General features: G+C 49.3%; 1 protein-coding gene across 1 annotated transcript in view; it reads left to right on the forward strand.

Annotated features, from left to right (window-relative positions):
* The first annotated feature begins 6,708 nt into the window (after positions 1-6,708).
* lrp6 (low density lipoprotein receptor-related protein 6) overlaps positions 6,709-24,701 on the forward strand; it is a 110,002-nt gene continuing 92,009 nt past the window's right edge. The window contains exons 1-3 of the mRNA XM_082978105.1: positions 6,709-7,085; positions 13,263-13,677; positions 24,256-24,453. Coding sequence (XP_082834231.1) covers positions 7,031-7,085; positions 13,263-13,677; positions 24,256-24,453 — 668 coding nt within the window. The 5' untranslated portion in view covers positions 6,709-7,030. The remainder of the gene's footprint in view (positions 7,086-13,262; positions 13,678-24,255; positions 24,454-24,701) is intronic.

Below are 24,701 nucleotides of genomic sequence, written 5' to 3' on the forward strand. Positions count from 1 at the left end.
CTGGACTGTCCTTTAGTTAGCCTGTAGCTCTATTGAACTGTCCTTTAGTTAGCCTGTAGCTCTATTGAACTGTCCTTTAGTTAGCCTGTAGCTCTATTGAACTGTCCTTTAGTTAGCCTGTAGCTCTATTGAACTGTCCTTTAGTTAGCCTGTAGCTCTATTGGACTGTCCTTTAGTTAGCCTGTAGCTCTATTGAACTGTCCTTTAGTTAGCCTGTAGCTCTATTGAACTGTCCTTTAGTTAGCCTGTAGCTCTATTGGACTGTCCTTTAGTTAGCCTGTAGCTCTATTGGACTGGATCGTCCTTTAGTTAGCCTGTAGCTCTATTGAACTGTCCTTTAGTTAGCCTGTAGCTCTATTGGACTGTCCTTTAGTTAGCCTGTAGCTCTATTGAACTGTCCTTTAGTTAGCCTGTAGCTCTATTGAACTGTCCTTTAGTTAGCCTGTAGCTCTATTGAACTGTCCTTTAGTTAGCCTGTAGCTCTATTGAACTGTCCTTTAGTTAGCCTGTAGCTCTATTGGACTGTCCTTTAGTTAGCCTGTAGCTCTATTGAACTGGATCGTCCTTTAGTTAGCCTGTAGCTCTATTGGACTGGATCGTCCTTTAGTTAGCCTGTAGCTCTATTGAACTGGATCGTCCTTTAGTTAGCCTGTAGCTCTATTGGACTGGATCGTCCTTTAGTTAGCCTGTAGCTCTATTGTACTGTCCTTTAGTTAGCCTGTAGCTCTATTGAACTGTCCTTTAGTTAGCCTGTAGCTCTATTGTACTGTCCTTTAGTTAGCCTGTAGCTCTATTGGACTGGATCGTCCTTTAGTTAGCCTGTAGCTCTATTGAACTGTCCTTTAGTTAGCCTGTAGCTCTATTGAACTGTCCTTTAGTTAACCTGTAGCTCTATTGAACTGTCCTTTAGTTAGCCTGTAGCTCTATTGAACTGTCCTTTAGTTAGCCTGTAGCTCTATTGGACTGGATCGCCCTGTAGTTAGCCTGTAGCTTTATTGGACTGGATCGTCCTTTAGTTAGCCTGTAGATCTATTGAACTGTCCTTTAGTTAGCCTGTAGCTCTATTGAACTGGATCGCCCTTTAGTTAGCCTGTAGCTCTATTGAACTGGATCGTCCTTTAGTTAGCCTGTAGCTCTATTGAACTGTCCTTTAGTTAGCCTGTAACTCTATTGAACTGTCCTTTAGTTAGCCTGTAGCTCTATTGAACTGGATCGTCCTTTAGTTAGCCTGTAGCTCTATTGAACTGTCCTTTAGTTAGCCTGTAGCTCTATTGAACTGTCCTTTAGTTAGCCTGTAGCTCTATTGGACTGGATCGTCCTTTAGTTAGCCTGTAGCTCTATTGGACTGTCCTTTAGTTAGCCTGTAGCTCTATTGAACTGCCCTTTAGTTAGCCTGTAGCTCTATTGGACTGGATCGCCCTGTAGTTAGCCTGTAGCTCTATTGTACTGTCCTTTAGTTAGCCTGTAGCTCTATTGGACTGGATCGCCCTTTAGTTAGCCTGTAGCTCTATTGAACTGTCCTTTAGTTAGCCTGTAGCTCTATTGAACTGTCCTTTAGTTAGCCTGTAGCTCTATTGGACTGGATCGCCCTTTAGTTAGCCTGTAGCTCTATTGGACTGGATCGCCCTGTAGTTAGCCTGTAGCTCTATTGAACTGTCCTTTAGTTAGCCTGTAGCTCTATTGAACTGTCCTTTAGTTAGCCTGTAGCTCTATTGGACTGGATCGCCCTGTAGTTAGCCTGTAGCTCTATTGAACTGTCCTTTAGTTAGCCTGTAGCTCTATTGAACTGTCCTTTAGTTAGCCTGTAGCTCTATTGAACTGGATCGTCCTTTAGTTAGCCTGTAGCTCTATTGAACTGGATCGTCCTTTAGTTAGCCTGTAGCTCTATTGAACTGTCCTTTAGTTAGCCTGTAACTCTATTGAACTGTCCTTTAGTTAGCCTGTAGCTCTATTGAACTGGATCGTCCTTTAGTTAGCCTGTAGCTCTATTGAACTGTCCTTTAGTTAGCCTGTAGCTCTATTGAACTGGATCGTCCTTTAGTTAGCCTGTAGCTCTATTGGACTGTCCTTTAGTTAGCCTGTAGCTCTATTGGACTGGATCGCCCTTTAGTTAGCCTGTAGCTCTATTGAACTGTCCTTTAGTTAGCCTGTAGCTCTATTGAACTGGATCGCCCTTTAGTTAGCCTGTAGCTCTATTGGACTGTCCTTTAGTTAGCCTGTAGCTCTATTGAACTGTCCTTTAGTTAGCTTGTAGCTCTATTGTACTGTCCTTTAGTTAGCCTGTAACTCTATTGAACTGTCCTTTAGTTAGCCTGTAGCTCTATTGAACTGGATCGTCCTTTAGTTAGCCTGTAGCTCTATTGAACTGTCCTTTAGTTAGCCTGTAGCTCTATTGGACTGGATCGCCCTTTAGTTAGCCTGTAGCTCTATTGAACTGTCCTTTAGTTAGCCTGTAGCTCTATTGAACTGTCCTTTAGTTAGCCTGTAGCTCTATTGAACTGTCCTTTAGTTAGCCTGTAGCTCTATTGGACTGGATCGCCCTTTAGTTAGCCTGTAGCTCTATTGAACTGTCCTTTAGTTAGCCTGTAGCTCTATTGAACTGGATCGTCCTTTAGTTAGCCTGTAGCTCTATTGGACTGTCCTTTAGTTAGCCTGTAGCTCTATTGAACTGTCCTTTAGGTAGCCTGTAGCTCTATTGAACTGTCCTTTAGTTAGCCTGTAGCTCTATTGAACTGTCCTTTAGTTAGCCTGTAGCTCTATTGGACTGGATCGCCCTTTAGTTAGCCTGTAGCTCTATTGAACTGTCCTTTAGTTAGCCTGTAGCTCTATTGAACTGGATCGTCCTTTAGTTAGCCTGTAGCTCTATTGAACTGGATCGTCCTTTAGTTAGCCTGTAGCTCTATTGAACTGTCCTTTAGTTAGCCTGTAGCTCTATTGGACTGTCCTTTAGTTAGCCTGTAGCTCTATTGAACTGTCCTTTAGTTAGCCTGTAGCTCTATTGAACTGGATCATCCTTCAGTTGGCCTGTAGCTCTATTGAACTGTCCTTTAGTTAGCCTGTAGCTCTATTGAACTGTCCTTTAGTTAGCCTGTAGCTCTATTGAACTGTCCTTTAGTTAGCCTGTAGCTCTATTGAACTGTCCTTTAGTTAGCCTGTAGCTCTATTGAACCGTCCTTTAGTTAGCCTGTAGCTCTATTGAACTGTCCTTTAGTTAGCCTGTAGCTCTATTGAACTGTCCTTTAGTTAGCCTGTAGCTCTATTGAACTGTCCTTTAGTTAGCCTGTAGCTCTATTGAACTGTCCTTTAGTTAGCCTGTAGCTCTATTGGACTGTCCTTTAGTTAGCCTGTAGCTCTATTGGACTGTCCTTTAGTTAGCCTGTAGCTCTATTGAACTGTCCTTTAGTTAGCCTGTAGCTCTATTGAACTGTCCTTTAGTTAGCCTGTAGCTCTATTGGACTGTCCTTTAGTTAGCCTGTAGCTCTATTGAACTGTCCTTTAGTTAGCCTGTAGCTCTATTGAACTGTCCTTTAGTTAGCCTGTAGCTCTATTGGACTGTCCTTTAGTTAGCCTGTAGCTCTATTGGACTGTCCTTTAGTTAGCCTGTAACTCTATTGAACTGTCCTTTAGTTAGCCTGTAGCTCTATTGAACTGTCCTTTAGTTAGCCTGTAGCTCTATTGAACTGTCCTTTAGTTAGCCTGTAGCTCTATTGGACTGTCCTTTAGTTAGCCTGTAGCTCTATTGAACTGTCCTTTAGTTAGCCTGTAGCTCTATTGAACTGTCCTTTAGTTAGCCTGTAGCTCTATTGGACTGTCCTTTAGTTAGCCTGTAGCTCTATTGGACTGTCCTTTAGTTAGCCTGTAGCTCTATTGGACTGTCCTTTAGTTAGCCTGTAGCTCTATTGGACTGTCCTTTAGTTAGCCTGTAGCTCTATTGAACTGTCCTTTAGTTAGCCTGTAGCTCTATTGGACTGTCCTTTAGTTAGCCTGTAGCTCTATTGAACTGTCCTTTAGTTAGCCTGTAGCTCTATTGAACTGTCCTTTAGTTAGCCTGTAGCTCTATTGGACTGTCCTTTAGTTAGCCTGTAGCTCTATTGGACTGTCCTTTAGTTAGCCTGTAGCTCTATTGAACTGTCCTTTAGTTAGCCTGTAGCTCTATTGAACTGTCCTTTAGTTAGCCTGTAGCTCTATTGGACTGTCCTTTAGTTAGCCTGTAGCTCTATTGAACTGTCCTTTAGTTAGCCTGTAGCTCTATTGAACTGTCCTTTAGTTAGCCTGTAGCTCTATTGGACTGTCCTTTAGTTAGCCTGTAGCTCTATTGGACTGTCCTTTAGTTAGCCTGTAACTCTATTGAACTGTCCTTTAGTTAGCCTGTAGCTCTATTGAACTGTCCTTTAGTTAGCCTGTAGCTCTATTGAACTGTCCTTTAGTTAGCCTGTAGCTCTATTGGACTGTCCTTTAGTTAGCCTGTAGCTCTATTGAACTGTCCTTTAGTTAGCCTGTAGCTCTATTGAACTGTCCTTTAGTTAGCCTGTAGCTCTATTGGACTGTCCTTTAGTTAGCCTGTAGCTCTATTGGACTGTCCTTTAGTTAGCCTGTAGCTCTATTGGACTGTCCTTTAGTTAGCCTGTAGCTCTATTGGACTGTCCTTTAGTTAGCCTGTAGCTCTATTGAACTGTCCTTTAGTTAGCCTGTAGCTCTATTGGACTGTCCTTTAGTTAGCCTGTAGCTCTATTGGACTGTCCTTTAGTTAGCCTGTAGCTCTATTGAACTGTCCTTTAGTTAGCCTGTAGCTCTATTGGACTGTCCTTTAGTTAGCCTGTAGCTCTATTGAACTGTCCTTTAGTTAGCCTGTAGCTCTATTGGACTGTCCTTTAGTTAGCCTGTAGCTCTATTGGACTGTCCTTTAGTTAGCCTGTAGCTCTATTGAACTGGATCGTCTGTTCCACACAAGATGCTGATTATCCAGAATTATTTTTCTTAATATTTCAACTCAGATGTTGAGCAGAGAAAGTTCCCTCTTGGTGTACATTTTTGAATTAGCCGTAATAATAATAATAATAATAATAATTAATGAGAAGAATATATGAATGTCATGTTGAATGTGTTTTTATATTAATACATTCCTCTGCTGAAGGAGATGGTGCCTCTACCAATCACAAAAGAGAACCATCCAATGCACATAACCAATCATAACAAATCTAACAATGATTGCATCTTTTAGTCAGATTTGTGCAAAATTAACGGTCAATTACATTTAGTCTTGTGGCAACAAGACCCAGGCAAAATTAGGGATTGCCTTGCAGACCTATACGGAACAAATATAAACAACATGCAACAATTTCAAAGATTTGACTGAGTTACAGTTCATTGAAGGAAATCAGGTCAATTTAAATGAATTCATTAGGTCCTAATCTATGGATTTCACATGACTGGGAATACAGATATGCATCTGTTGGTCACAGATACTTTACAATAAAACGTAGAGGAGTGGGTCAGAAAACCAGTCAGTTTCTGTGAATGTGACCATCTGCCTCATGCAGCGCGACACATCTCCTTCACATCGAGTCGATCAGGCTGTTGATTGTGCATGGAGGTGATGGTGGCGGATGAACGACACGACAACGAGCATCAGGATCTCGTCACGAGATCTCGTGACATCAGCAAACCGCTTGCCCCACACAATGACATAAGTCTACCATCTGCCCGGTACAGTCGAAACCCGGGATTAATCTTTGAAGAGCACGCTTCTCCAGTCAAGACCCTGGTGAGGATGACGAGCAGATGAGCTTCCCTGAGACGGTTTCTGACCAGTTTGTGCAGACATTTTTCAGTTGTACAAAACCCAGAGTTTTATCAGCTGTCTGGGTGGCTGGTCTCAGGTAATCTCGCAGGTGAAGAAGCCGGATGTGGAGGTCCTGGGCTGGCAAATTCTTCTAAAATGACATTGGAGGCGGCTTATGGTAGAGAAATTAACATTTGATTCTCTGGCAACATCTCTGGTGGACATTCGGCATGCCAATTGCACGCTCCCTCAAAACTTGAGACATCTGCGGCCATTGTGTTGTTGTGACAAAACGGAACATTTTAGTGGCTTTTTATTGTCCCCAGCACAAGGTGCACCTGTGTAATGATCACGCTGTTTAATCAACTTCTTGATATGCCACACCTGTCAGGTGGATGGATTATCTTGGCAAAGGAGAAATACTCACTAACAGCGACGTAAACACATTTGTGGCCAAAAAATTTGAGAGAAATAAAGATGATTTTTTTTTTGCATATGGAAAATTTCTGGAGATCTTTTATTTTAGTTCCTGAAACATGAGAGCAACACTTTACATGTTGTGTTTTCTATGTTGGTTCAGTATATAATGCATGATAATACCATTCCCCCCTCTCTCTTCTCCTTCCTCTATTCTCTTCCGAGGAGTAAAAGGAGATCCGGCCAGCAGCGGAGGCAGGGTCATAGGGGTATGTTATTCTAAAAACCGAAGCACCGAGTACTCCGGCAGAAAAAAATATAGTCCCTTTCGGAATGTGGAACTTTCACACTCAAACAATTGTTACATTAGATCAGGTTTTCTGTCTTCGACCAGGTAACAAGTATCTTGACCCTATCGGTTGCGTGATTTTTTAAAATGTATTCCCCCCCCCCCCCCCAGCCACCGTAGTGATTTTGAATGTGTTGTAAATCCAGCTGGACGAGAGGGGGCTGCAATGTAATCAAGTCCAACAATAGACAGCAGAGAAAGAGACGGGAGGGGAAGGTAAAGGAGAAGGGGGGAGGGTTGGCATGTTGCTCTCAGGCAGGAGAATGAATCGCAGCGCCACCGAGCCTGAAACAGACCTAGTAGAAATGGAACTGAGAATAAGCACAGTTACATTGTAGCCCCAACAACAACAACAACAAACAAACAAACAACAAGCCCCAAATATATTGTTACAATCTAACAGTTCCGTCGGAGGAATTAGGACACAGCAATGCGAAGCCTGCGCTGAACAGGAGCGGCCGGGGTGAGAACAAGGCAGAAAGATGGGCGCCGTGCTACGGACTGTGTTGTTCTCTAGTTTTTGTTTGCTAATACGAGGTGAGTTTTGATCTTTTTTTGCTTGTTTTATTTTGTATTTATTTTTTTCCTTCCGTGGAAAGTTGGAGGAGGAGGAGGAGGAGAGGGGGGGATATGGTGTCCAGAGGTGGGGATCCTAGTGTCTAGATTTGGGGCTCTTTTCTTTGCAATGGCCTCGTTTGCTCATTAGTGGGGCCCAGTGAAGGGGATGTGATTTGTTCATCATCAGGAGTAGTTAGCTAACGTTAGCAGGATGGCTAACTACAACAATGTTTTCCCATAGCGCCTTGCTACCTGTATCTACTGTAACTAGCTAACGTTAGCAGGATGGCTAACTACAACAGTGTTTTCCCATAGCGCCTTGCTACCTGTATCTACTGTAACTAGCTAACGTTAGCAGGATGGCTAACTACAACAGTGTTTTCCCATAGCGCCTTGCTACCTGTATCTACTGTAACTAGCTAACGTTAGCAGGATGGCTAACTACAACAGTGTTTTCCCATAGCGCCTTGCTACCTGTATCTGTAACTAGCTAACGTTATCAGGATGGCTAACTACAACAGTGTTTTCCCATAGCGCCTTGCTACCTGTATCTACTGTAACTAGCTAACGTTAGCAGGATGGCTAACTACAACAGTGTTTTCCCATAGCGCCTTGCTACCTGTATCTACTGTAACTAGCTAACGTTAGCAGGATGGCTAACTACAACAGTGTTTTCCCATAGCGCCTTGCTACCTGTATCTGTAACTAGCTAACGTTAGCAGGATGGCTAACTACAACAGTGTTTTCCCATAGCGCCTTGCTACCTGTATCTACTGTAACTAGCTAACGTTAGCAGGATGGCTAACTACAACAGTGTTTTCCCATAGCGTCTTGCTACCTGTAGCTAACTAGTTGGCTATCCGATGATTGTTAACTAACTAGTCATTTTTAATTTCCACTGTTTTGTTGGTTTGTAACATTTTGAGTTAAGTTAGCAGTGATTTTTTTACTAGTTGTTTGTAGTTTTTCACACCTGTTTACGCTACAGGCAGATATTTTCTGCAGTTACTGTTGTGATTTAAGCTAACTATCTTTAGCCAACCAGAGAGAGACTCTGATACCTAGCTAAGTCTGCTAGCTACACTGGCTAACAATAATGTTGACTGTATATGTTACATTTTAAACGTTTTAAAAAAAGGTGCCTCCACAGATAAGACACATTTGTTGCGTACTTTCATTTTGGAAAGAGTAACTAACTAACTTATTGCAAGTCAATTATAATAAAAGTATCTAACTAGTTACAATATAAAACTGGATAGTGCATGAACCACGTTAGAACAGAGGATGTTCATTGGCATGGCTTTCATTAACTTTTTGGACACATACTACAAAGTCTTGTTGCAAGTCACTAGGCTAATGTGGATTGTAGTTCTCTAACCAGCTATAGAACCTTGACGTATTGGTATATCTGTATTTAATATTAGTTTTCCGCTGCAAGGTGACCGTGTAAACATCTGTTCAAATAATCATGGACAATCTGGATTACATCTTATTCTCACATAAACCTAATTCAATCTGGACTACATCACATAAACCTAATTCAATCTGGACTACATCTCATTCTCACACAAACCTAATTCAATCTGGGCTACATCTCATTCTCACATAAACCTAATTCAATTTGGGCTACATCTCATTCTCACATAAACCTAATTCAATTTGGGCTACATCTCATTCTCACATAAACCTAATTCAATCTGGACTACATCTCATTCTCACACAAACCTAATTCAATCTGGACTACATCTCATTCTCACATAAACCTAATTCAATCTGGACTACATCTCATTCTCACATAAACCTAATTCAATCTGGACTACATCACACAAACCTCATTAAATCTGGACTACATCTCATTCTCACACAAACCTAATTCAATCTGGACTACATCTCATTCTCACACAAACCTTATTCACGGTTCTCTTTCTAGTAGGGAAGGCACGTTGAGGTCACTGTGTTGAACTACGGAAGGGAAGTCTCTCTCCCAGGAGTCATACCCATCATGTCTTTGCCTAGGCGTTGCCCAGTTTTTGATATAAAAGGTTTAAATTCACCTACGAGATGGCAAAGTAGACGACAGTTTATTCAAGCCTTTGGTAGAATCAGAGGGGATCCGGCGTGAAGGCGATTTATTTTGCTACTGCCGTTCAGTGAAGTAAGTGCACTTCATATTTTATATTTATTTATTTTATTTCACCTTTATTTAACCAGGTAGGTTAGTTGAGAGCAAGTTCTCATTTGCAACTGCGACCTGGCCAAGATAAAGCAAAGCAGTTCGACAACATACAACAACACAGAGTTACACATGGAGTAAAACAAACAGTCAATAATACAGTAGAAAAATAAGTCTATATACAGTGTGAGCAAATGAGGTGAGATAAGGGAGGTAAAGGCAATAAATAGGCCATGGTGGCAAAGTAAATACAATATAGCAAGTAAAACACTGGAATGGTAGATGTGCTGAAGATGAATGTGCAAGTAGAGATACTGGGGTGCAAAGGAGCAAAATAAATAAATACAGTATGGGGATGAGGTAGTTGGATGGGCTGTTTACAGATGGGCTGTGTACAGGTGCAGTGATCTGTGAGCTGCTCTGACAGCTGGTGCTGAAAGCTAGTGAGGGAGATATGAGTCTCCAGCTTCAGTGATTTTTGCAGTTCGTTCCAGTCATTGGCAGCAGAGAACTGGAAGGAAAGGCGGCCAAAGGAGGTGTTGGCTTTGGGGGGGATGACCAGAGAGATATACCTGCTGGAGCGCGTGCTACGAGTGGGTGCTGCTATGGTGACCAGTGAGCTGAGATAAGGCGGAGCTTTACCTAGCAGAGACTTATAGATGACCTGGAGCCAGTGGGTCTGGCGACGAATATGTAGCGAGGGCCAGAGCGTACAGGTCGCAGTGGTGGGTAGTATATGGGGCTTTGGTGACAAAACGGATGGCACTGTGATAGACTGTATCCAGTTTGTTGAGTAGGGTATTGGAGGCTATTTTATAGATGACATCACCGAAGTCGAGGATCAGTAGGATGGTCAGTTTTACGAGGGTATGTTTGGCAGCATGAGTGAAGGAGGCTTTGTTGCGAAATAGGAAGCCGATTCTAGATTTAATTTTGGATAGGAGATGCTTAATGTGAGTCTGGAAGGAGAGTTTACAGTCTAACCAGACACCTAGGTATTTGTAGTTGTCCACATATTCTAAGTCAGAACCGTCCAGAGTAGTGATGCTGGACGGGCCGAGCAGGTGCAGGCAGCGATCGATTGAAGAGCATGCATTTAGTTTTACCTGCGTTTTAAGAGCAGTTGGAGGCCACGGAAGTAGAGTTGTATAGCATTGAAGCTCGTCTGGAGGTTAGTTAACACAGTGTCCAAAGAGGGGCCAGATGTATACAGAATTTAGTTGGCATAGATAGATAAACCTATTTCACAATAATAGTCTATCACCATGTACTTTGAAACTAGTGTTCATATACTATGGGATGTGAATGTTTTCAGTCTAGTCTGGGTTGTATTGAATTCAGTGGTTCCCAAATGGATCCCTATACCTTAAAATAGTCCACTACCTTGGACCAGGGCCCATAGGCTGGAATCCCAAATGACACACTATTCCCTATGTGAATTTGATAGTGGTAGTCACGTCTGAGTAGTATTGAGCAGTAATACTGTCCTACAGTAGGCTAGGCCCTCTCGCTCGCCATCTGGCAGCCATATTGGATGACGTGGAGGTAAAGAAAAAGCAGACTGAAAGTGGTTCAACTTTCATTCAACTGTTCTCAGAAATCACTGGTGTGTATTTTGGGGATCAGAAATCACTGGTGTGTTTTTTGGATCAGAAATCACTGGTGTGTTTTTTGGGGATCAGAAATCACTGGTGTGTTTTTTGGATCAGAAATCACTGGTGTGTGTTTTGGATCAGAAATCACTGGTGTGTTTTTTGGATCAGAAATCACTGGTGTGTGTTTTGGATCAGAAATCACTGGTGTGTGTTTTGGATCAGAAATCACTGGTGTGTTTTTTGGATCAGAAATCACTGGTCTCAAGACAACATGGAGGAGGATAACTCAAGTTTGGACCTTGTTTTGTTGTTCAGAGACGTTTCAGTCTGTGAACAACAAGCTGCCTAAAGCAAGTTGTTGAATATGTTTATAGTGTTCTGGTTAGAGGTCACTACAGAGAGGAATAGATCCAGCTCTCAACCAAATGAAGGTAACATTTCTTCTCAGTTGGTTGATGTTGAAACAGACAGCGGTTGTTGCGTCTGACTTGGTTATCTGCCCCCCCCCCCGGCCGACTGTAAGGGTGTCGTAGTGCTGTAAGGGTGTCGTAGTGCTGTAAGGGTGTCGTAGTGCTGTAAGGGTGTCGTAGTGCTGTAAGGGTGTCGTAGTGCTGTAAGGGTGTCGTAGTGCTGTAAGGGTGTCGTAGTGCTGTAAGGGCGTCGTAGTGCTGTAAGGGCGTCGTAGTGCTGTAGGGGCGTCGTAGTGCTGTAGGGGCGTCGTAGTGCTGTAGGGGCGTCGTAGTGCTGTAGGGGCGTCGTAGTACTGTAGGGGGGTTGTAGGGGGGTTGTAGTACTGTAGGGGGGTTGTAGGGGTGTTGTAGTTCTGTAGGGGTGTTGTGGTGTTGTAGGGGTGTTGTAGTACTGTAGGGGCGTTGTAGTGGTGTTGTAGGGGCGTTGTAGTACTCTAGGGGTGTTGTAGTACTGTAGGGGGGTTGTAGTACTGTAGGGGGGTTGTAGTTCTGTAGGGGGGTTGTAGTACTGTAGGGGCGTTGTAGTACTGTAGGGGCGTTGTAGTACTGTAGGGGCGTTGTAGTACTGTAGGGGGGTTGTAGTACTGTAGGGGTCCCGCCCCCACCAGGTGTACCCCTCCTGACCCTATCCCCGCCCCCCACCAGGTGTACCCCTCCTGTATTTCTGTCTGTCCCTATCCCCGCCCCCCACCAGGTGTACCCCTCCTGTCCCTATCCCCGCCCCCACCAGGTGTACCCCTCCTGTATTTCTGTCTGACCCTATCCCCGCCCCCACCAGGTGTACCCCTCCTGTCCCTATCCACGCCCCCCACCAGGTGTACCCCTCCTGTATTTCTGTCTGACCCTATCCCCGCCCACCAGGTGTACCCCTCCTGTCCCTATCCCCGCCCACCAGGTGTACCCCTCCTGTATTTCTGTCTGACCCTATCCCCGCCCCCCACCAGGTGTACCCCTCCTGACCCTATCCCCGCCCCCACCAGGTGTACCCCTCCTGTATTTCTGTCTGACCCTATCCCCGCCCACCAGGTGTACCCCTCCTGACCCTATCCCCGCCCACCAGGTGTACCCCCTCCTGTATTTCTGTCTGTCCCTATCCCCGCCCCCACCAGGTGTACCCCTCCTGACCCTATCCCCGCCCCCCACCAGGTGTACCCCTCCTGTATTTCTGTCTGACCCTATCCCCGCCCACCAGGTGTACCCCTCCTGTCCCTATCCCCGCCCCCACCAGGTGTACCCCTCCTGTATTTCTGTCTGTCCCTATCCCCGCCCCCACCAGGTGTACCCCTCCTGTCCCTATCCCCGCCCCCACCAGGTGTACCCCTCCTGTATTTCTGTCTGACCCTATCCCCGCCCCCACCAGGTGTACCCCTCCTGTCCCTATCCACGCCCCCCACCAGGTGTACCCCTCCTGTATTTCTGTCTGACCCTATCCCCGCCCCCCACCAGGTGTACCCCTCCTGTCCCTATCCCCGCCCCCCACCAGGTGTACCCCTCCTGTATTTCTGTCTGACCCTATCCCCGCCCCCCACCAGGTGTACCCCTCCTGACCCTATCCCCGCCCCACCAGGTGTACCCCTCCTGTATTTCTGTCTGACCCTATCCCCGCCCCCCACCAGGTGTACCCCTCCTGTATTTCTGTCTGACCCTATCCCCGCCCCCACCAGGTGTACCTCTCCTGACCCTATCCCCGCCCCCCACCAGGTCTACCCCTCCTGTATTTCTGTCTGTCCCTATCCCCGCCCCCCACCAGGTGTACCCCTCCTGTATTTCTGTCTGACCCTATCCCCGCCCCCACCAGGTGTACCTCTCCTGACCCTATCCCCGCCCCCCACCAGGTGTACCCCTCCTGACCCTATCCCCGCCCACCAGGTGTACCCCTCCTGTATTTCTGTCTGACCCTATCCCCGCCCCCCACCAGGTGTACCCCTCCTGCTGTATGCCAACCGGCGGGACCTGCGGCTGGTGGATGCGGCTCACGGCAGGGCCAACGCCACGGTGGTGGTCGGCGGTCTGGAGGACGCCGCCGCCGTGGATTACGTATACGCCCAGGGATTGGTCTACTGGAGTGACGTCAGCGAGGAAGCCATCAAACGCACCACCTTCAACCAATCGGGGTCCGGCCCGGCGGCAGCGGCGGCATCCCAGACGGTGGTCGTATCGGGGTTGGCGTCCCCGGACGGCCTGGCCTGCGACTGGTTAGGCAGGAAGCTGTACTGGACGGACTCCGAGACCAATCGGATCGAGGTGGCCGAGTTGGACGGATCGTTACGGAGAGTTCTTTTCTGGCAGGATCTGGACCAGCCCCGAGCCATCTCTCTGGACCCGGGTAGAGGGTGAGTAGTACCTGACAACCTGTAGTAAAGTAGAGTTCAGTAGAACTACCTGGACCAGCCCCGAGCCATCTCTCTGGACCCGGTTTGGTCTGGGAGGAGGAGGAGGAGGAGGAGGAGGAGGAGGAGGAGGAGGAGTGTGTTACTGAGGGCGTGTCTCACCTTTGACCCTTACCTGGATTGGGTTGCAAGGTTCCTTAAACCAAGAGCTTCTCCCCCTCGAACAGATGTATCCGTCCATCTGGAGGACACTAGAACGTTAGGGGACAGTACAGGCCGGAGGACACTAGAACGTTAGGGGACAGTACAGGCTGGAGGACACTAGAACGTTAGGGGACAGTACAGGCCGGAGGACACTAGAACGTTAGGGGACAGTACAGGCTGGAGGACACTAGAACGTTAGGGGACAGTACAGGCCGGAGGACACTAGAACGTTAGGGGACAGTACAGGCCGGAGGACACTAGAACGTTAGGGGACAGTACAGGCTGGAGGACACTAGAACGTTAGGGAACAGTACAGGCTGGAGGACACTAGAACGTTAGGGGACAGTACAGGCTGGAGGACACTAGAACGTTAGGGGACAGTACAGGCCGGAGGACACTAGAACGTTAGGGGACAGTACAGGCTGGAGGACACTAGAACGTTAGGGGACAGTACAGGCCGGAGGACACTAGAACGTTAGGGGACAGTACAGGCTGGAGGACACTAGAACGTTAGGGGACAGTACAGGCCGGAGGACACTAGAACGTTAGGGGACAGTACAGGCCGGAGGACACTAGAACGTTAGGGGACAGTACAGGCTGGAGGACACTAGAACGTTAGGGGACAGTACAGGCTGGAGGACACTAGAACGTTAGGGGACAGTACAGGCTGGAGGACACTAGAACGTGAGGGGACAGTACAGGCCGGAGGACACTAGAACGTTAGGGGACAGTACAGGCCGGAGGACACTAGAACGTTAGGGGACAGTACAGGCCGGAGGACACTAGAACGTTAGGGGACAGTATAGGCTGGAGGACACTAGAACGTTAGGGGACAGTACAGGCCGGAGGACACTAGAACGTTAGGGGACAGTACAGGCCGGAGGACACTAGAACGTTAGGGGACAGTACAGGCCGGAGGACACTAGAACGTTAGGGGACAGTACAGGCTGGAGGACACTAGAACGTTAGGGGACAGTACAGGCTGGAGGACACTAGAACGTTAGGGGACAGTACAGGCTGGAGGACACTAGAACGTTAGGGGACAGTACAGGCTGGAGGACACTAGAACGTTAGGGGACAGTACAGGCTGGAGGACACTAGAACGTTAGGGGACAGTACAGGCCGGAGGACACTAGAACGTTAGGGGACAGTACAGGCCGGAGGACACTAGAACGTTAGGGGACAGTACAGGCCGGAGGACACTAGAACGTTAGGGGACAGTACAGGCCGGAGGACACTAGAACGTTAGGGGACAGTACAGGCCGGAGGACACTAGAACGTTAGGGGACAGTACAGGCCGGAGGACACTAGAACGTTAGGGGACAGTACAGGCCGGAGGACACTAGAACGTTAGGGGACAGTACAGGCCGGAGGACACTAGAACGTTAGGGGACAGTACAGGCCGGAGGACACTAGAACGTTAGGGGACAGTACAGGCCGGAGGACACTAGAACGTTAGGGGACAGTACAGGCCGGAGGACACTAGAACGTTAGGGGACAGTACAGGCCGGAGGACACTAGAACGTTAGGGGACAGTACAGGCCGGAGGACACTAGAACGTTAGGGGACAGTACAGGCCGGAGGACACTAGAACGTTAGGGGACAGTACAGGCCGGAGGACACTAGAACGTTAGGGGACAGTACAGGCCGGAGGACACTAGAACGTTAGGGGACAGTACAGGCCGGAGGACACTAGAACGTTAGGGGACAGTACAGGCCGGAGGACACTAGAACGTTAGGGGACAGTACAGGCCGGAGGACACTAGAACGTTAGGGGACAGTACAGGCCGGAGGACACTAGAACGTTAGGGGACAGTACAGGCTGGAGGACACTAGAACGTTAGGGGACAGTACAGGCCGGAGGACACTAGAACGTTAGGGACAGTACAGGTTAATGGGGTCGTGAGGACTGATACGGCAGAACTACCAGGACCCACAGCTAGATGCTGTGTTAATGGGGTCGTGAGGACTGATACGGCAGAACTACCAGGACCCACAGCTAGATGCTGTGTTAATGGGGTCGTGAGGACTGATACAGCAGAACTACCAGGACCCACAGCTAGATGCTGTGTTAATGGGGTCGTGAGGACTGATACAGCAGAACTACCAGGACCCACAGCTAGATGCTGTGTTAATGGGGTCGTGAGGACTGATACAGCAGAACTACCAGGACCCACAGCTAGATGCTGTGTTAATGGGGTCGTGAGGACTGATACGGCAGAACTACCAGGACCCACAGCTAGATGCTGTGTTAATGGGGTCGTGAGGACTGATACGGCAGAACTACCAGGACCCACAGCTAGATGCTGTGTTAATGGGGTCGTGAGGACTGATACAGCAGAACTACCAGGACCCACAGCTAGATGCTGTGTTAATGGGGTCGTGAGGACTGATACAGCAGAACTACCAGGACCCACAGCTAGATGCTGTGTTAATGGGGTCGTGAGGACTGATACGGCAGAACTACCAGGACCCACAGCTAGATGCTGTGTTAATGGGGTCGTGAGGACTGATACGGCAGAACTACCAGGACCCACAGCTAGATGCTGTGTTAATGGGGTCGTGAGGACTGATACGGCAGAACTACCAGGACCCACAGCTAGATGCTGTGTTAATGGGGTCGTGAGGACTGATACGGCAGAACTACCAGGACCCACAGCTAGATGCTGTGTTAATGGGGTCGTGAGGACTGATACGGCAGAACTACCAGGACCCACAGCTAGATGCTGTGTTAATGGGGTCGTGAGGACTGATACGGCAGAACTACCAGGACCCACAGCTAGATGCTGTGTTAATGGGGTCGTGAGGACTGATACGGCAGAACTACCAGGACCCACAGCTAGATGCTGTGTTAATGGGGTCGTGAGGACTGATACGGCAGAACTACCAGGACCCACAGCTAGATGCTGTGTTAATGGGGTCGTGAGGACTGATACGGCAGAACTACCAGGACCCACAGCTAGATGCTGTGTTAATGGGGTCGTGAGGACTGATACAGCAGAACTACCAGGACCCACAGCTAGATGCTGTGTTAATGGGGTCGTGAGGACTGATACAGCAGAACTACCAGGACCCACAGCTAGATGCTGTGTTAATGGGGTCGTGAGGACTGATACGGCAGAACTACCAGGACCCACAGCTAGATGCTGTGTTAATGGGGTCGTGAGGACTGATACGGCAGAACTACCAGGACCCACAGCTAGATGCTGTGTTAATGGGGTCGTGAGGACTGATACGGCAGAACTACCAGGACCCACAGCTAGATGCTGTGTTAATGGGGTCGTGAGGACTGATACGGCAGAACTACCAGGACCCACAGCTAGATGCTGTGTTAATGGGGTCGTGAGGACTGATACAGCAGAACTACCAGGACCCACAGCTAGATGCTGTGTTAATGGGGTCGTGAGGACTGATACGGCAGAACTACCAGGACCCACAGCTAGATGCTGTGTTAATGGGGTCGTGAGGACTGATACAGCAGAACTACCAGGACCCACAGCTAGATGCTGTGTTAATGGGGTCGTGAGGACTGATACAGCAGAACTACCAGGACCCACAGCTAGATGCTGTGTTAATGGGGTCGTGAGGACTGATACAGCAGAACTACCAGGACCCACAGCTAGATGCTGTGTTAATGGGGTCGTGAGGACTGATACGGCAGAACTACCAGGACCCACAGCTAGATGCTGTGTTAATGGGGTCGTGAGGACTGATACGGCAGAACTACCAGGACCCACAGCTAGATGCTGTGTTAATGGGGTCGTGAGGACTGATACAGCAGAACTACCAGGACCCACAGCTAGATGCTGTGTTAATGGGGTCGTGAGGACTGATACGGCAGAACTACCAGGACCCACAGCTAGATGCTGTGTTAATGGGGTCGTGAGGACTGATACGGCAGAACTACCAGGACCCACAGCTAGATGCTGTGTTAATGGGGTCGTGAGGACTGATACGGCAGAACTACCAGGACCCACAGCTAGATGCTGTGTTAATGGGGTCGTGAGGACTGATACGGCAGAACTACCAGGACCCACAGCTAGATGCTGTGTTAATGGGGTCGTGAGGACATGTGTGCATTATCTGTTTGCACCTGGGGGTGCAGGAGTTAAACCCTGGTATGAACTGTGATTGGACGACTTGAATTAATAACAACGTGACCAGGTAGGAAGGGGGAGGAGTCTTCTCTGACATGGCGGACGGGGGAGGAGTCTTCTCTGTCATGGCGGAAGGGGGAGGAGTCTTCTCTGACATGGACGGAAGGGGGAGGGGTTAGTGACACGGTAGAGCGTCAGCGAATCGTCTGTGTCGTGGCGTTTCTGCTCTGAGGTCCAGATCTCGGGTCGAGAATCCTCTCTCTCGCTCTATTGGACGGAATGGAATCCTTCTTCCTGGTTGCTCTTAGTAACCTAAACATCACGATGGTAGTGTTGCTGTTGATCCCCTCGTCCGGATTTACACGGATATGTCTGTTCCTCGTCTAGATTTACACGGATATGTCTGTTCCTCGTCTCGAGATTTACACGGATATGTCTGTTCCTCGTCTAGATTTACACGGATATGTCTGTTCCTCGTCCGGATTTACACGGATATGTCTGTTCCTCGTCCGGATTTACACGGATATGTCTGTTCCTCGTCCGGATTTACACGGATATGTCTGTTCCTCGTCTTCTGTTCCTCGTCTGGATTTACACGGATATGTCTGTTCCTCGTCTGGATTTACACGGATATGGATTTACACGGATATGTCTGTTCCTCGTCTGGATTTACACGGATATGTCTGTTCCTCGTCTAGATTTACACGGATATGTCTGTTCCTCGTCGGATTTACACGGATATGTCTGTTCCTCGTCTAGATTTACACGGATATGTCTGTTCCTCGTCCGGATTTACACGGATATGTCTGTTCCTCGTCTGGATTTACACGGATATGTCTGTTCCTCGTCTAGATTTACACGGATATGTCTGTTCCTCGTCCGGATTTACACGGGGCTAATATGTTGCTTAGAGATTTACTGTCTACTGGACAGTTTACTCTGTTCTGGTCAGTGGACACGGCTGTAAACACTTTGTTTACTCTGTTCTGGTCCAGTGGACACGGCTGTAAACACTTTGTTTACTCTGTTCTGGTCAGTGGACACGGCTGTAAACACTTTGTTTACTCTGTTCTGGTCAGTGGACACGGCTGTAAACACTTTGTTTACTCTGTTCTGGTCCAGTGGACACGGCTGTAAACACTTTGTTTACTCTCTTCTGGTCCAGTGGACACGGCTGTTTACACTGTTTGTTTACTCTGTTCTGGTCCAGTGGACACGGCTGTTTACACTGTTTGTTTACATTTCTCCAGTCTGTGCTCTGTGGTGAGTGGATGAAATAGGTTTGTCTCTTTCCGTCGTTCGGCGAGCCATCTGGGACAGACACTAATCTCTGTCACATACATTTAGGTGGGTCACATAGTTTCCATTTTGAATCAGCTGCTTGTCAAATCTCCAACTCAAATAAGTCTTTGTTCAGCTGAGATGAGCTGCAGTCGAAGTCGGAAGTTTACATCCACTCAGGTTGGAGTCATTAAAACTGGTTTTTCAACCACTCCACAAATTTCTTGTTAAACAAACTATAGTTTTGGCAAGTCGGTTAGGACATCTACTTTGTGTGTGACACAAGTCATTTTTCCAACAATTGTTTACAGACAGATTATTTCACTTATAATTCACTGTATCACAATTCCAGTGGGTCAGAAGTTTACATACACTAAGTTTGACTGTGCCTTTAAACAGCTTGGAAAATTCCAGAAAATGATGTCATGGCTTTAGAAGCTTCTGATAGGCTAATTTTATATCCACTGTAAAACGAGTCCTATATCGACATAACCTGAAAGGCCGCTCTGCAAGGAAGAAGCCACTGCTCCAAAACCGCCATAAAAAAAGCCAGACTACGGTTTGCAACTGCACATGGGGACAAAGATCGTACTTTTTGGAGAAATGTCCTCTGGTCTGATGAAACAAAAATAGAACTGTTTGGCCATAATGACCATCGTTATGTTTGGAGGAAAAAGGGGGAGGCTTGCAAGCCGAAGAACACCATCCCAACCGTGAAGCACGGGGGTGGCAGCATCATGTTGTGGGGGTGCTTTGGTAGGATCTGGACCATCCTGTATTGTCCAGGCTGTATTTAGGGCGTTATATTGGTAGGAGCTGGGCCATCCTGTATTGTCCAGGCTGTATTTAGGGCGTTATATTGGTAGGATCTGGACCAGCCTGTATTGTCCAGGCTGTATTTAGGGCGTTATATTGGTAGGATCTGGACCAGCCTGTATTGTCCAGGCTGTATTTAGGGCGTTATATTGGTAGGATCTGGACCAGCCTGTATTGTCCAGGCTGTATTTAGGGCTTAAAATTGAACAGGGTGCGAGGGCCAGTCCCCCCCTGAACAGGGTGCGAGGTCCCCCCTGAACAGGGTGCGAGGTCCAGTCCCCCCTGAACAGGGTGGTAGGGCTTCAGTCCCCCCTGAACAGGGTGCGAGGTCCAGTCCCCCCTGAACAGGGTGAGAGGTCCAGTCCCCCCTGAACAGGGTGGTAGGGCTTCAGTCCCCCCTGAACAGGGTGCGAGGTCCAGTCCCCCCTGAACAGGGTGGTAGGGCTTCAGTCCCCCCTGAACAGGGTGCGAGGTCCAGTCCCCCCTGAACAGGGTGGTAGGGCTTCAGTCCCCCCTGAACAGGGTGCGAGGTCCCCGGTCCCCCCTGAACAGGGTGGTAGGGCTTCAGTCCCCCCTGAACAGGGTGCGAGGGCTCCGGTCCCCCCTGAACAGGGTGCGAGGGCTCCAGTCCCCCCTGAACAGGGTGCGAGGGCTCCAGTCCCCCCTGAACAGGGTGTGAGGTCCAGTCCCCCCTGAACAGGGTGGTAGGGCTCCGGTCCCCCCTGAACAGGGTGGTAGGGCTCCGGTCCCCCCTGAACAGGGTGGTAGGGCTCCGGTCCCCCCTGAACAGGGTGGGAGGGCTTCAGTCCCCCCTGAACAGGGTGGTGGGACTTCAGTCCCCCCTGAACAGGGTGGTAGGGCTCCAGTCCCCCCTGAACAGGGTGGTAGGGCTCCAGTCCCCCCTGAACAGGGTGGTAGGGCTCCGGTCCCCCCTGAACAGGGTGGGAGGGCTTCAGTCCCCCTGAACGGGGTGGGAGGGCTCCGGTCCCCCCCGGCCCCTGGTTTAGCAGGAGGGTTAAGGTGGAAACGTAGCGCTGTGATGGGTTTAGCAGGAGGGTTAAGGTGGAAACGTAGCGCTGGGATGGGTTTAGCAGGAGGGTTAAGGTGGAAACGTAGCGCTGTGATGGGTTTAGCAGGAGGGTTAAGGTGGAAACGTAGCGCTGGGATGGGTTTAGCAGGAGGGTTAAGGAGGAAACGTAGCGCTGGGATGGGTTTAGCAGGAGGGTTAAGGTGGAAACGTAGCGCTGTGATGGGTTTAGCAGGAGGGTTAAGGTGGAAACGTAGCGCTGGGATGGGTTTAGCAGGAGGGTTAAGGTGGAAACGTAGCGCTGTGATGGGTTTAGCAGGAGGGTTAAGGTGGAAACGTAGCGCTGGGATGGGTTTAGCAGGAGGGTTAAGGTGGAAACGTAGCGCTGGGATGGGTTTAGCAGGAGGGTTAAGGTGGAAACGTAGCGCTGTGATGGGTTTAGCAGGAGGGTTAAGGTGGAAACGTAGCGCTGGGATGGGTTTAGCAGGAGGGTTAAGGAGGAAACGTAGCGCTGGGATGGGTTTAGCAGGAGGGTTAAGGTGGAAACGTAGCGCTGTGATGGGTTTAGCAGGAGGGTTAAGGTGGAAACGTAGCGCTGTGATGGGTTTAGCAGGAGGGTTAAGGAGGAAACGTAGCGCTGGGATGGGTTTAGCAGGAGGGTTAAGGTGGAAACGTAGCGCTGGGATGGGTTTAGCAGGAGGGTTAAGGTGGAAACGTAGCGCTGTGATGGGTTTAGCAGGAGGGTTAAGGTGGAAACGTAGCGCTGGGATGGGTTTAGCAGGAGGGTTAAGGTGGAAACGTAGCGCTGGGATGGGTTTAGCAGGAGGGTTAAGGAGGAAACGTAGCGCTGGGATGGGTTTAGCAGGAGGGTTAAGGTGGAAACGTAGCGCTGGGATGGGTTTAGCAGGAGGGTTAAGGTGGAAACGTAGCGCTGGGATGGGTTTAGCAGGAGGGTTAAGGTGGAAACGTAGCGCTGTGATGGGTTTAGCAGGAGGGTTAAGGTGGAAACGTAGCGCTGTGATGGGTTTAGCAGGAGGGTTAAGGTGGAAACGTAGCGCTGGGATGGGTTTAGCAGGAGGGTTAAGGTGGAAACGTAGCGCTGGGATGGGTTTAGCAGGAGGGTTAAGGTGGAAACGTAGCGCTGTGATGGGTTTAGCAGGAGGGTTAAGGTGGAAACGTAGCGCTGGGATGGGTTTAGCAGGAGGGTTAAGGAGGAAACGTAGCGCTGGGATGGGTTTAGCAGGAGGGTTAAGGTGGAAACGTAGCGCTGTGATGGGTTTAGCAGGAGGGTTAAGGTGGAAACGTAGCGCTGTGATGGGTTTAGCAGGAGGGTTAAGGAGGAAACGTAGCGCTGGGATGGGTTTAGCAGGAGGGTTAAGGTGGAAACGTAGCGCTGGGATGGGTTTAGCAGGAGGGTTAAGGTGGAAACGTAGCGCTGTGATGGGTTTAGCAGGAGGGTTAAGGTGGAAACGTAGCGCTGGGATGGGTTTAGCAGGAGGGTTAAGGTGGAAACGTAGCGCTGTGATGGGTTTAGCAGGAGGGTTAAGGTGGAAACGTAGCGCTGTGATGGGTTTAGCAGGAGGGTTAAGGTGGAAACGTAGCGCTGGGATGGGTTTAGCAGGAGGGTTAAGGTGGAAACGTAGCGCTGGGATGGGTTTAGCAGGAGGGTTAAGGTGGAAACGTAGCGCTGGGATGGGTTTAGCAGGAGGGTTAAGGTGGAAACGTAGCGCTGGGATGGGTTTAGCAGGAGGGTTAAGGTGGAAACGTAGCGCTGGGATGGGTTTAGCAGGAGGGTTAAGGTGGAAACGTAGCGCTGGGATGGGTTTAGCAGGAGGGTTAAGGAGGAAACGTAGCGCTGTGATGGGTTTAGCAGGAGGGTTAAGGTGGAAACGTAGCAGGATGGTTAAGGAGGAAACGTAGCGCTGGGATGGGTTTAGCAGGAGGGTTAAGGTGGAAACGTAGCGCTGTGATGGGTTTAGCAGGAGGGTTAAGGAGGAAACGTAGCGCTGGGATGGGTTTAGCAGGAGGGTTAAGGAGGAAACGTAGCGCTGGGATGGGTTTAGCAGGAGGGTTAAGGAGGAAACGTAGCGCTGTGATGGGTTTAGCAGGAGGGTTAAGGTGGAAACGTAGCGCTGTGATGGGTTTAGCAGGAGGGTTAAGGTGGAAACGTAGCGCTGGGATGGGTTTAGCAGGAGGGTTAAGGTGGAAACGTAGCGCTGGGATGGGTTTAGCAGGAGGGTTAAGGTGGAAACGTAGCGCTGTGATGGGTTTAGCAGGAGGGTTAAGGTGGAAACGTAGCGCTGGGATGGGTTTAGCAGGAGGGTTAAGGTGGAAACGTAGCGCTGGGATGGGTTTAGCAGGAGGGTTAAGGTGGAAACGTAGCGCTGTGATGGGTTTAGCAGGAGGGTTAAGGTGTCCCCCCTCCTCCTCTCTGTGTCCCCCCCCCCTCCTCCTCCTCCTCCTCCTCCTCCTCCTCTCTGTGTCCCCCCCCTCCTCCTCCTCCTCCTCTCTGTGTCCCCCCCCCTACCAGAGGGAGGTATAGGAGTCCTTTATCTTCTAAGTTACTGGCAGCTATTAACACAGGGTAACAGCCAAGCCATGTTGGCATGCAGTGTGTTGGGGGGGGGGGGGTCTGGCCCTGCGTGTGGCGGCCCGGCCCTGCGTGTGGCGGCCCGGCCCTGCGTGTAAAAACAGCTCCCAGCCAGGCGGTGTTGCTGCCTGACGGTAAAAACAGCTCCCAGCCAGGCGGTGTTGCTGCCTGACGGTAAAAACAGCTCCCAGCCAGGCGGTGTTGCTGCCTGACGGTAAAAACAGCTCCCAGCCAGGCGGTGTTGCTGCCTGACGGTAAAAACAGCTCCCAGCCAGGCGGTGTTGCTGCCTGACGGTAAAAACAGCTCCCAGCCAGGCGGTGTTGCTGCCTGACGGTAAAAACAGCTCCCAGCCAGGCGGTGTTGCTGCCTGACGGTAAAAACAGCTCCCAGCCAGGCGGTGTTGCTGCCTGACGGTAAAAACAGCTCCCAGCCAGGCGGTGTTGCTGCCTGACGGTAAAAACAGCTCCCAGCCAGGCGGTGTTGCTGCCTGGCTCAGTCCGAGACACGGACCGAGTTACGGGTCAGAGTTGGTGGGAACTTTTTACTAACACGTTCTCCTCTGCAGGTACATGTACTGGACGGACTGGGGCGAGGTCCCTAAGATTGAGCGAGCGGGGATGGACGGTACAAGCAGAGCCATGATCATTGATAAGGAGATCTACTGGCCCAACGGGCTCACGCTGGACTACAGCCGGGAGAAACTGTACTGGGCGGACGCCAAGTTCAACTTCATACATCGCTCCAATCTGGATGGCACTGGGAGGTACAGTAACCAGCCAACCAATCACTATGGAGCCTCTAACCCCCCTTCCTGTCTCTATGGAGCCTCTAACCCCCTCCCTTCCTCTAACCCCCTCCCTGTCTCTATGGAGCCTCTAACCCCCCTTTCTGTCTCTATGGAGCCTCTAACCCCCCTTTCCTGTCTCTATGGAGCCTCTAACCCCCCTTTCCTGACTCTATGGAGCCTCTAACCCCCCTTCCTGTCTCTATGGAGCCTCTAACCCCCCTTCC

The sequence above is a fragment of the Salmo salar genome, chromosome 07 (genome assembly GCF_965601325.2).
Source record: "Salmo salar chromosome 07, fSalSal1, whole genome shotgun sequence".
NCBI lineage: Eukaryota > Metazoa > Chordata > Actinopteri > Salmoniformes > Salmonidae > Salmo > Salmo salar.